The sequence below is a fragment of the Leopardus geoffroyi genome, chromosome A3, assembly GCF_018350155.1.
Source record: "Leopardus geoffroyi isolate Oge1 chromosome A3, O.geoffroyi_Oge1_pat1.0, whole genome shotgun sequence".
Classification (NCBI taxonomy): Eukaryota; Metazoa; Chordata; class Mammalia; order Carnivora; family Felidae; genus Leopardus; species Leopardus geoffroyi.
The window spans coordinates 27,121,291-27,133,938 of record NC_059336.1 but is presented as its reverse complement, the minus strand read 5'-3'; the positions used below and the strand labels follow the sequence as shown (position 1 = coordinate 27,133,938).

Below are 12,648 nucleotides of genomic sequence, written 5' to 3'. Positions count from 1 at the left end.
GACTGTGCTCGGTGCCTCGGGAATGTTCTCACTGCAGGTAGTAGGGACTTACATACCTGGGGCTTGTCTGTCGCATACACAAGCAACCCAGAGGCAGGTGCTCCCCAACGATGTCAGAGTGCGCACGTCTGTGACCCTTGGCCTGTCCCCCATGGCAGGATGCTGCTGCTTCTCCAGGGAGCACAGGCACATGAGTGGCAAGGGAGAGGAGCATGGATACCAGCCACGCCTGTGGCCTTCATCAGGAAGGCAGAACCTCTCCCGGAACACTTGTCAGATTTTTGCTCGAATCTCATGGGCCAGATCTGGGTCACGTGGCCCCTACTGCAGGGAGCCTGGGAAAGAGAGGCTGCAGCTTCTGAGCCTCAGGAGTGGGGCCAGTGGAACAGTGTCGGGTGGGTGTTGAGTGTTTCAGCCCGGTGCCCACCCTACCGGATGAGGGAGAAGCTGCTCGGGGCCCTCCCTGACTCCCCAAGCATCCAGCCTCTGCTTCCTCCTCCCACCAAGATGGGTACTGAGCCGCCGCAGAGTGAAGCAGGGTGGATGAGGGCTGAGAGCTTTTATTGAGACCTGAGGAGGGGGCGACAAGGAGGAGACCGCCAGCAGATGGGCTTGCTGAGTACTGGAGAGCAGGGCCCTTCCCGTACACCAGTCTCCATTCAGTTCTTCCCGAGGGTCCTCACGAGCAGGTAAGGGAATTGGAAGTCCGGTGCCACATGGCAAGCATGTGCTAGAGCAAGGATCCCAGATTGTGACATGTGGAAACCAAGCCCAGGCTCTGAACCCCTGGCAGTGGGAGAGGCTGGGTGAAATGAAGGCCAAGGGGACTCAGGGGGGAGGAAGTCCAGACTCCCCCATCTGTTCAGAACAGGACTGTGGGCAGGTTGCAGAAGTCCTGCTTGATTACCTGTGGTAGTTAATTAAGAAAAAAAAAGTGAGATTAGTTAATCGTAGCTAGCTTGGAGTTTTTTGAGGACGAAATGAGTTAGCGTAAGGAAAGTGCTCACAGTTGTGCCTGGCCCAGGTAGTAGTAGCTGTCATTGTTGTCACTGTCCCCTCCATCCTCTGCTCCCCCGCTTTCTCCCCTCCCCAGGGCACCAGCCACAGAGAAGCCACCTTTGAATTAATCACAAGAGCTGTTTGTTGAGCAGTTACTCTGTGCCAGGCGCTGTGCTAAACCCTTTTGCTCATTAACTCATTTAGTTCCTACAGTACCTATGATGTTTATGAACCAAATAGTAGTCTCTTTCTACAGAATGTCCAAGGGCCAGAGTCCCCTAGCCTATAGGTAGAGAAACCAAGAACCAGTGAGGAGCCATGTCTTACTCACTTCTACCCCAAATGGCCTGCAAGCCGAGAGTGACACACACCTGACAAGAAGGTCTCCGAGAGTGACTGGGCCTGGCTTGGGGGACGAACTCAGAGTCCTCTGGGAGGTCTCTGCTCCCAGCCCAGATTCCAGGCCCGGAGCCATTCCCCCAGAGGCCACCAGGTGGCAGCCTAGCCTGCTGCCTGGGCTAGACTCGAGGATCCGGTTGGGAGCTCCCCTACTGGCTGGAGAGGTGGTCCTCTGTGCAGGGACACTGTAGGCCAGAGAGAAAAGGAGACTTCCTGGGTCACACAGCAAGTTAAGCTGGGCCCTGGCTGGAGCCCCGGACTCCTGACCCCTGGCCCCAGGCCTGTGCTGCCCCCTAAGCAGCAGCCCAGCCATTGCCCCGTCGTCCACGTGGGCCTCCCCCTGGAAATCCTGGGAAGGGGATCCAGGACACAAGGGCAGCCTGTTTCTTGAAGACCCTCTTCCTCTCCATGACACAGGCAATCCCAGTGCCAGTAATTCCCTAGGTGGAAGTCCCAGTGGTGCTGCTTAAGTGGTTTTCAACCCATGTAGCCTCTACCAAAAACCCACTCCAAGCCAGGGGTCTGGCAGCCTCCTAGAAAAGCCCCCTCCAAGATGATCAAGTGTCCTCATTGTACAGAGAGAGGGAAGCAGTTTAGCTGTGGTCACACAGTAGAGCAGAGACCAGATGGAAAGCCAGGAGCCTGACACCCAGTTCACCATCCCAAGCTATACATCCTAGCCTCTCCTCAGCGCCAATTTTGGAGAGGTTCCTCGGTGCCTTGAGAGGAAGGAAAATAGTAGGCGTGTATTCCTGTGATGATAGCAAAGTCGCCACCTCTCAGAGGAGCCTCAGTGGCCCCCAGCCCTCAAGTGAGGCAGGCAGGCCTGGAGGGAGCCACACTTCTTCCACCCTCCCCCGGGAAGCCCTGTACTTTGCCCAGCCTGGTGCTGGTGACTTAGAGACAGAGGCACCTGAAGCCACATCCTGGCCAGCTTGTGTGATTAGGGCAGTCCTTTCCCTCCTCTGAGCCTCAGTCTCTTCATCTGTAAAGTATAAGGAGATCTTTTCAGGAATTAAATTCTATTAAGTTTGTATTTATTTCATTTTCTGTTTCACAAATTTCTGCTTTTTGCCTTCATTATTTGCTACTTTTTGGTGTTTTATTCTTTTTCTGGCTTCTTGACTTGAAAGTTAAAATTATTTCAAGTCTTTGGTGTTTTCTAATAAATGCACCTAGAGTTATAGATTTTCCTCTGAGTACTGCTGTGGCTGCCTTTCACAGGTTTTGGTGTGGACTTTAGTCATTGTCATTTCTGTCGCTCTCCAAAAGGCCTAAAGCCTAACTCACCCAAGTCCTGACTCAGCAAACACCTAATATAGTGAGAAAAGCTCAGCCATTTACACACCTCGTGTGGCCTTGGGTGAGTCATTTCTCCTTATCTAAACCTCAGTAGCATCGTCTGTAGAACTCAGATTGTGTTACTAGCTCCAAGAGTAATACATAGGAAGCGGTGTGGTTCATGACCCATGCATGGCAGATGCCAAGAAATGGTCTGAAGGTCAGGCTTGAGGGGCTCTGGAGTCCTGTCCTCTGAGCAGAGGCTGGCTTCCCCTTCAGAGTGAGGTCTCACCTTACATCTACAAGACACCCTCTTAACTTTGCGAGCACCCATGAAGAAGCCACTTGCTTAGGATTTACCAGGCCTCCTCCTGAAATGCCAGGAATAGAGCAGTGACCAAGACGGCCGTGGACCCAGCCCTCATGAAGTTCACAGCCTAGCAGCAGAGAGGCTGAAGTCTGCAATGATACAGCAGTGTTCCACTCCACATTGCCAGAGAATGCTGCAGGGCATGGCAGGGGGCCTTGAGAGTGGATAACAAGGGGGCCTGGCTCCGTGCCAGGGAAGGCTTCCCCGGAGAAATAAAACTGAGCAGAGGTCCAAGGAGGAGGAGTCTAGGCAAAGGTGGGAAGAGCATCCCAGGCAGCAGAAACTGCCGGTGCAGAGGTCTTGTGGCTGGAGGTGACAAGGAGGACCAAAATCAGGTCATTGTGGCCAGAGTAGGGCAGGTCAGGTGACATTGGAGAAGGAAGTGGGGTCACGTCTCACGGGGTCTTCAGGCCCTTGGGAGCATTGGTGGTCATGGAGGGCTGGGCAGTAATGTCCAACTTTCGGATGCTGTGGGGAAAAGAATAGGTTCAGTCCCCAGTTTACCGTTTAATAGCTGAGGCCTGTGCTGTCCCCTGTCCTCCCGAAGCCTCAGCCTTCCTCCTGTGAACAAGAGGATGGTCATAGGGAATTGGAGATGGGCTGAAGTGTTCCTTGGGAGGCTGAGCTCGGCATAGTGTGTCCAGCACATGCTCCATCCTGCCCTCCAAACCCAGCTTCAGCAGGAGTCTCCACACACAGGCTCTGGAGCCAGACTGCCTGGGTCATGTTATTGTAACAACACCTCCTGGAGTGTTTGTTAAGGACGCAGACTTCCACCCTCAGACTCGGGAAGCAGGGATGAGATCCGAAGCCTGAGCTCGGCACCTGCCCTCACCCTCTGGCTCATCCGTACTCAGCCACCCCCCCTAGTCTCTGGGACTAGGACCCACCCAGGAAGTTGTTTGTTTGAACCTGATGTCCCAGGTGATTAGGATACTGCCAGCCAGACTCCTGGGGACCCTTAAAGCCCTGCATGCTTGAGTTTTTTTGGGTTCCTTGCATTCCCTCCCAGGGAGGAGCAGCCTGGTCAGAGAGCCAGGAGCCCCAGGTAAGGGCCCAGCCACTGACTTGCTCTGGGAACCTGGGCAGTCATTGTCCCTCAGTTGCTTCCAGAAGAGGGTTGGAGTGATGGGCGTGGCCCTGAGCAGGTACCCTATACAGCATTTCGTCACCAGCCTCTGTTCTCTCATAGCCTGCCCTTCTATACCTGGTCCCCGCCTGCATCGGCTTTCCCGTCCTGGTGGCACTGGCCAAGGGAGAAGTGACAGAGATGTTCAGGTAAGGCAGGGCGGGGGGCGGACGTCCGCATGGCCCAGGTGCACCTGCAGGCAGCTAGTGGGGCCTGCCGGGGCTGCTTGTACACGTCTCCAGGGGAACATTGTTCCTGCCACCAGCCCACCTCTTGTCCTTTCTGCCAGCATGTGGGTGCCTGGCCTGTGGCGCCAGCGGGCACCTTTCCTCGGGCCGAGAGCCAGGGGAAGGCAGCCCCCACATCCAGATGCCTGCTGGGTCTTGAGAAGGGACTGGCTGGGAGAGTTTCCCCCCAGGCTGCCCCACTGTCAGGAGCCCTGGGTTCCCAGCCTGACTCTGCCACATGACTTCAGGCATGTCCTTCCTTTCCCCGGCCTCAGCTTTCCCATGTGAGTAATAGGGAGGATCCTAGTGTGGTGGGAGGTGCCTCAGGTTGGAAATCAAATGTCAGTCCCTGTTGAGCCGCCTCAATGGCTCTGACCCACAGCTCTGTCTCAGCAAATGTCTCACTCACACACATACCCCTTCCCCGTGGCCATACGCACACCTGCCACGCCCTGTGCACAGCCCCACCCATACCCCAAGGCCTGCGTGACTCTGACAGGTGTCTGTTCCCCAGCACCACTGACCCCGCCTGCCAGGGACCCAGAAATAGCTGCCAGCTGCGACTGAAGCTGCCCACTCAGGGGCCTTCCACCCAGCTCCACCTGCCTGGCCTCCAAGTTGTCCCTCGAGTGCCTGCCAGGGCCATCTGTGCACCTGGCTGCCTGCAGGGGAACCTGTGACTCACCCCCTCCCCCGTACCTGCCTCTGCCCTCCCTGTCTTGCCTGGAAGCCCCAGGCTCCCAACCTGCCTGCCCGAATCTCCTGGCCGGGCAAAGCCCTGTGGACTCACGCAAGGCTGGGGGATGAACTTGGAGGCAGATCTGGGGGCAGGGGTGGGATCTGATGTCTGAGCTTAGCACCTGCCCTCACCCTCTGGCTCATCCATTCTCCGCCACCCCCCCGCCTTGGGGTAACCCCCTCCCGCCAGTCCCAGTCCTGTTGTGTCGACACTGGGCCAAGCTCTGAATATCCACAGCCAGGGCACCTGTTCGGTGCTGGGCTCCCCTGAATATTCTACCACTTAGGCACTCTACACCCCTTCTGCCCCCACCCCTAGGATATCCTCTGGTTAAGGTGAAAAAGCAGGTGGTCTCTCTCTTTCTCCATCTCTCCCTAATTCTCCACCTTACCTTTTATTTTACTTTTCCCTTACGAGGCTCTCTCCTTTTTTTTTATTCACTTGTTTATTTTTAAATAGGTGACACAGTCACATGGCTCCAAATTTCATAGCCATGGAAAGGAAAACCCCCTGACACCCCAGCCATCTCAGAGCTCTGTCGCATAGACGTTCCGAGAGCACTTTGCTCCTAACAGCACGTGTGTGCGTGCACGCTCCTGCACAGCCGGTGGCCCTCTCCGAGCATTCTGCATCTGGGTTTTTCACACCACGGTAGATCTCAGAGACGTTTCTGCAGCAGCACGTGCACATCTAGAGCATCCTTGTTCTTTTGCACAGCTGCATAGTGTCCCCTTGTACGGGTGCATCATTTTATTCTCCTAGTAATTCCGGCTTCTTTCCGCGGAGTCCAAAAGTGCAGAAGAAGACAAAATTAAGACACGGCTCTGCTCCCTGCTCATTGCAAGAGAAGTCTCTGTCCTCCCCCGTCTTTTCCTCTCCATCTCTTTTTTCTGTCTTCTCTGTCTCTCACACAGCTACGAGTCCTCGGCGGAAATCCTGCCTCACACCCCGAGACTCACCCACTTCCCCACAGTCTCGGGCTCCCCAGCCAGCCTGGCCGACTCCATGCAGCAGAAGCTAGCTGGCCCTCGCCGCCGGCGCCCGCAGAATCCCAGCGCCATGTAATGCCTGGCGGGTGTCCACCTGCCCGCTTCCCCCCACTGCCCCGGGGCCCAAGGTAGGGCAGACATCCCAGCTCCAGTGTACGGGGCAGGGAGCATTGCCAGGGGCAGGCAGCAAGTGGCACCTCCACAGCCATGAGGCAGTCACTACACCCAGCCTCAGGGCCGGGAGCAGGGCTCTAGAACCTCACTGTCCTCACCGATAGCGTGGGGCTCATGCGAGAGAGCGGACAGTACAGCCCTTGTCGTCCAGGAGTAGATATTCTTACATGTAACCCTGGGCAGATCACTTTCCTCTCCCGGAGCCTCGCTCTGTTCATCTGTAAGTGGGCACATTCCTGCCTCATGGGGTTCACCTGGGGAAGAGATACAGGTACTATCCTTGGTGTGAACTCAGTTGTTCAATAAATGGGGCCCATAGCAAGAGCTAAGCCAGGGTGGTGGCCTTCGAGAGTGGCACCTTGCTACTTGCCAGTAGAGCAATCCCCTACCTGCCTGCACCCCTGGGGCTGAGTTGTTTGACCCTTGCCATGTGCTCTGGGAAGCAGCCCATCTCCATAGCCTCGTCCTGGTTGCCCCATTTTTTCCCCACTCTCTCCAGTGGAAAGTTCAAGAAGCTTAAAGTTAGTCCACCCAAGCCCAACCAGCCCTTCTTCCATCTGCCACTGCCCTTGCCACCTCGTGGCACCACCAGGCACAGAGAAAGGAGAGAGCAGCCTGTCTGAGGAGGGCATACAGTGGGGCCAGGGCCAAGTACTGGAAGATGCTGGGCCATGGATGCCAGGCTGGTGTTCCTCGTGTGCCCAGGGATTTTCCTGGGATGGTGGGGAGGCGGGGCCCAGAGATTCTGCCCTCCGCCTCCTCTAAATGTGTTGTTTTTTATTGTTTTGTTTTTTGGTCAGTTATGAAGAGTCAAATCCTAAGGATCCAGCAGCAGTGACAGAGGGATCCAAAGAGGGAACAGAGGCCTCGGCATCGAAGGGGCTGGAGAAGAAGGAGAAATGATGCGGCTGGTGCCTGACCCTCTGAGGGCCAGGCCAGGCAGGCGGGGACGGACCAGCATAGGCCTGCACGGGCAGAGGGCGCAGGAGGCCTGGCAGCTCCGGGAGAGGGGCGGGGGCAGCAGGATCCCTCCAGCAGGGCCTCCCATGGCCTGATTCCCTCTTCCCCCTTCTCCGGCCTTCTTCTGCCCCTTCACCTCCCCTGCAGGCAAAGGAAGCCCCCAAACTCCCCCACCCTCCCAGAGGCCAGGTGGGAAAAGTGGGTCTGATTTTTAGACTTTTGTATTGTGGACTGACTTTGCCTTACATTAAAAATTCATCCCATTGCCCGGGCAGGCCACTGTGCCCCTGGAGGGGTTCTCTGCACCCAGCATCTTGCATTGACTTTACTAGCTCTCACCCTCCCACCCAGAAACTTCCCTGCAAGCCCCTTCCTGGGGACTGTGAACTCTCACAACCTGGGGGAGAGGCCCCGACCTCCAGGTCCTTCCGTACTCCTGGATGCCCACCCAGTGCCTGGCTAGCTCAGCCTCCCATGGATACCCTCTAGCCAGCAGAGGGGGCCCACGAGCCTGCCTTCATCCCCCCCCCCCCCCCCCCAACCTTTCAGTTCTCCTTGCCACTTCCTCCAACATTTGGGGGCTATGAGGCTGTGGGACAGGTGCTCTGTGTGTCACCCACCCACCCCAGCAAGTCCGCAAGGAAAGTACCAAAAAGTCGACCTGACTCTGCAAGGGGACCAGTATCTGCAAAGCTAGTGAAATGTGCAGGGCCTCATGGATCCCAGGGATGAGTTTAAATTTTATTCCCAGGCTGGCAGGAGCCTGCTTCTCTGGGCCTGATGTCCATTTGGCTTCAGCTGGAGAGCACTTGGACTCTAGGTCACCCTGGAGATCAAGCCCCCATCATTCCTATTCTGCTCATTCCCAGGGTTGTTCCCACAAGGACTGTGCAAGGCCAGGAAGATGCTATTGCTAGAAGCCACCCACCCCACCCCACCCCACCCCCACATTGACGCCACTCACAGCACAGGGGCCAGGGCCCCTGAGAGGCTGGAGTGGGAGGACAGGAGGCCCAGTGCTTCTGGGAGGTGATCCAGGCCCGAGAGCTGGAGATCTCAGAGCCAGCGTTTCTCCAAAGTTTGCTGAAGACAGCAAGCAGCCCAGACCTGTAGGAGAATCTCCAGTGGACCAGGCGAGGCATGGGCACCACCCTTCTCCACCTGCCTGATGCGGGGTCACTGGGTGGAGAAACAAGTGGGAGGGGGTGACCACCAGTCTGAGACTCAGGCCTCCAACTCCCATTCCAGAGCTCTCCTGCCCAAGCTTCGGGTTCAAAGGCTGGAAATAACAGTGGCTTCCAGACAGTTTGGAGGTGGCCAGAAGACAAGTATGAGCAGAGAATAGGAAGTATCTCTATAATAATCACACCTCCATACGGGATTTCACTTCATTTCCGTCTTAGGCTCCAGGTGCTAGTATTAGTCCCCTTGTGCAAATGAGACAATTGAGGTGGGTTGCCCACGGAGGTGGATATGACCTCAAGCAATCCACGCTGAATTCCAAAGTTCCTAAGGACTGTGCAGCTTCCCTCTAGACCCTGGGCCTGCGTCACTGACTGCCGTTCTGGGCACCTTTGAGACAGCCGCCCAATTTCTCTGGGCCTACAGAGAAGGCAAGGAAGGGTAGGAAATCTCAAAAGGTTTCTCCCAGCCGTGGGGTCCCTTTCAGGGGCTTCTCGGATCTCTGCCGGCTCCTGCCGCCTCCAGAGGGGAGGCCGTGTGGTCCTGGAACAAGGCCCCTCTGAGGGCAGCAGATGGGGCAGGCAGCCCAGGCACACAGCATGGTTGGCTCTGCGGCCCAGGGCCCACAAAGGCTTCATTGAGTCACCGCCGGCCCCCGGCGGAGGCTGAGGTGGCAGTGGCGCCGGGCGCCTGCCACCTAATGACCGTCCTGGCCCGGCCAGATGTTCCACAGACCTCGGCAGCGGCCATCCAGGGCCCGCCCGGCCAGCCGGCACCGCAGAGGCCACTCTAATTCCAATTAACCAGCTTCAGCTGAGCAAACAGCGGGCAGCGGTGGCCCAGCCCGGGCGGTAGGCCCGGCCCGCAGAGCCTCCGAGTCTAGACTCCAGATGTGAACCGCCACCGCCAGAGTCCCATGGAAAAATGGCACCAGGCCGGGCACGGATTGGGCCTGCACGCGGGAGAGGTGGGGGTGGGCGGGTGGCTGGGCAGGGCTCTGGGTGGGCCTGGTGCCAGCCTCACCCTGGGGTAGGGGTGGACTCTTGGGAAACAAACTGCTCCAAAACCCCCAAGTTCTGTCCCTGATAGAGGAAGTGTTCCTCTCTGGCCTCCCATTTCCCCTGACTACAGTAGGCAGCAGGGGGCTCCAATGGGGAGGACCAGCCCTGCTGAGAGCCCTGATACAATTTCCTTTGTATTTAACATGTTTCTAGCAAGATGTTATGTATTTTAAAAACATTTATGTGATCGTTATAACAACCCTGTAAGGTAGTGCCATCATTTTTACAGATAAAGGGAACTGAAGCAAAGAGACATTAAGTGCTCAGGGGGGAATCTAAACCCAGGATGTCTGGCTTCCAAGACCACGATGTTCACCACAGGTGCTGTTTGACATAAATCAGGATACTGGATTCCGGGTTCCCTTCCTTGGGAGCAGCGCTGGAGAAGAGGGTCAGCATCTGGCGGAGCAGGGCTGGCTGCCACCCTGCGCCTAGAGGGGCCTGCCCGCTCTGTCCTGTTTCCTCAGCTGTGAAATGGGTAAGACCCTCCCAGGGCCGCTCCAACCTCTGGGGTTAAAGCCTTGAGATAACCCTGTCAGAGCTCAGCACCAGGAATGAGCTGGACACCGGTCAAGTCGGTGGGCACGGCAGGGAACACAGGTCAGGCCCCCCCCTCCCGAGCTGAAACTGTGATGGGGAAATAGACTTGAGACGGCTGAAAAAGTGAATAATGTCAACACTTGCGGCAGGAGTGGTGCCTCCGGTTTCCACAGTCTTGTCCGGGGTTCCTTAGAGGCAAGGCGAGAGCTTTCGAGATCCAAGAGGTCAGAGTTCATCTGTCCTTGCACACGTGGGAAGACTGGGCCCCACCCCGCCAAGGAAGGGCAAGCCTTACCCGGGGTCTCACAAGGAGTGGATACTGGGGAGGGGTGCTCCGACCCCAGCCGGCTTTCCCACCGCTGGGATTCCCTCCGCGATTCCAGGCCGGGTCTTGGGAGGCGGACGCATCCTGCCCGCGGGTGCGTCAGGAAGGGCCGAGCGGGAAGGAAGGCACCACCCCCACCCCCGCCGCGGCCACACCTGGGCTCTCCGGGCGGGCGGGGGGCGCGGGCCGGCGCCTGGCTCCAGCGAGTCTGGGCCGCCTCCCCGCGCCGCCTCTTGGGGGCCGCCAGATGGGCCGGCCGCCCGCCCAGCGACGCAGGCAGGAAACGGCCGCCCGGGCTGCCAGGGACGCGGCCGCGAGCGCCGGGGGCGGGGCCCGATCTGGGGCCGCCCCCTGTGGGGAGGGGCCAAGCGGCCAAGCGTGGTGTCTGGTCAGCGGGTGTGGTCCCTGAACTCCCTTGGGCAAACCTCTCCCTTTCTCTGGCCCTCAGTTTCCCCACCAGTGGAACGGGTCTGCTTTTCCTAGCTCTTTTCTCAGCACCACATGACACGGGGCAGTTTCTTGCCCTTCTGTTCCTTTGTTCCCTTACCCGGGAAAAGGGGTGACGGTGATGGGCCATCTCCACTAGAATACCAACTCTGAGAGGGCTGAGCCGCCCTCGCCACCATTTGAACCTGGCCCAATGGCCGAAAGATGAGGACACTCAGTACCCTAGGGGCCTGACACATAGTAGGCACTTCATAAACGAACACACGTTACCTTGAGTCCACCGCTTACCAGAGGTATAGCTTCAAGCAAGTGGCTTCTTGTCTCTGAGCCTGTTTCCCCATCTACCTCGTGCGTGGCTGTGAGGATTAAGTGAAATCATCACGGGAAGCACACGTAACAGGTCCTCCATAGATGATATTTACCAAAGCATCTACCAGATGTGTAAAAAGAGATATTATTGGGGTAAATTTGAGGGCCAGAAAGATAAAAAGGAATTGGTCAGCTTGGGAGGAAAATTCTGTTGTATTGGTATTCTTTTGTATATTTTGTATTTTTAAAATTTTGAGCCAGGTGAACATACTTTTCAAAAACAAATACAATTGAAATAATACAAATGAAATGGAGAATAAAAAGAAATCCAACCCCAGCAGAAAGAAATATTAACTATTATCTGCCTCTGGCAAAGGAGGCATCTAAAACTCAGGAAGGGTCTGAAACCTGCCCAGGGTCCTGAAGAGCTAGGAAATGGCAAGGATGTGATTTGCACGCCAATTTGTTGGACTCCAAGTCAAATACACAGAGGAGAGATCACAGCTTCCAGGAGAGATCCAGTCTGAGCAGAGGGGCCAGATGAGCGAGAGTGAGAAAGAGTGAGAGAGCCAGCAGAGTGAGAAAGAGTAAGAAATGAGGAAAGGTAAGCAGGTCCCACAGGCCAGGCCAAGGAGTGTAGGTTTTATCCTGGAGGCAGTGGGGATCCAAGGAAGGATTCTGAGCAAGGGAGTGACATGGTCCTTTCTAAGCGTTAGAGATGGAGGTCAGGAAGCCAGGTGTGGAGCTACAGGCCAGTGATAGTGATGATAGGGCAAGGGCCATGGACATGAATAGACGAGAGCAGGCCAGAGAGTGGACCCAAGTTCATCCAGATGTCCCTCTGTAGCACAGCAGGGCCACAACCCCAGATGTCCCAGCTCTACTTACCTCTGTCCTTTTCCTTGGAGGTTTTTGGGGGTTTTTTCATGTTTATTTTTTGAGAGAAAGAGTGCACACGCCAGCAGGGGAGGGGCAGAGAGAGAATCCCAAGCAGGCTCCATGCTGTCAGCGCAGAGCCGGATGTGGGACTCCAATCTCACAAACCCTGAGATCATGACCTAACCTGAGCCGAAATCAAGAGTCTGATGCTTTACCAACTGAACCACCCGGGCACCCCTGCTTGGAGGTCATTCAACCCACACCACTCTCACCCTTACAAACGTCCTAAGACCCCTGAAGCAGCCCTGGCCCTGGTGAGGTGCCAGGAAAAAGCCTCGATTTCCAGAGACTTTCAGCTGAAAGAATCGGGGGGACGAGGGTGCTGGAGGTGGAGAACTGAGAGGGTGTCAGCACCGCCCACCGAGGGGCCCTGGGCCAAGGGTCTGGCCCCTGTTTGCATGCACTTTGTGCATGTACGTGATGTTCCACGTGTGTGCAATGTGCACGGTTTGGGTGTGCGCACATGGGCGGATCTGTATGCGTGTGAACCTGCACAGGAAGTCAGCCTAGGGGACTCGCGCACACCCTTCCCTGCGGGCAGTACAGATGACACTGTCCCCTGGCAGTGTAAGCAGAAA

The 12,648-nt window shown here is 56.5% G+C and overlaps 1 protein-coding gene and 1 long non-coding RNA gene across 11 annotated transcripts in view; one reads left to right on the top strand and one right to left on the bottom strand.

The window, feature by feature from the left end:
* HM13 (histocompatibility minor 13) overlaps nt 1-7,572 on the top strand; it is a 38,910-nt gene extending 31,338 nt beyond the window's left edge. For 4 of the 9 annotated variants that reach the window (XR_006703259.1, XR_006703260.1, XR_006703261.1 and 1 more), the window contains 3 exons: nt 4,242-4,327; nt 6,059-6,261; nt 7,108-7,280. Coding sequence is in view for 5 of the 9 variants with exons in the window: in XM_045444977.1 (XP_045300933.1) it covers nt 4,242-4,327; nt 6,059-6,205; nt 7,108-7,210 (336 nt within the window). In the remaining 4 variants the exon portion in view is untranslated. Of the gene's footprint in view, nt 1-4,241; nt 4,328-6,058; nt 6,262-7,107 lie in introns of all 9 variants that reach the window. The other 5 variants (XM_045444972.1, XM_045444976.1, XM_045444973.1 and 2 more) reach the window with 2 other exon arrangements.
* Nucleotides 545-10,682, bottom strand: LOC123580342. 2 transcript variants are annotated; one of them, XR_006703264.1, is made up of 4 exons: nt 10,346-10,677; nt 2,747-3,517; nt 1,371-1,583; nt 545-907 (listed from the first exon to the last, which is right to left on the bottom strand). It is a non-coding gene; the product is annotated as an uncharacterized LOC123580342 (long non-coding RNA). The 2 variants fall into 2 exon arrangements; XR_006703263.1 differs by having other exon boundaries at nt 1,371-3,517; nt 10,346-10,682.
* Nucleotides 10,683-12,648: the final 1,966 nt, after the last annotated feature.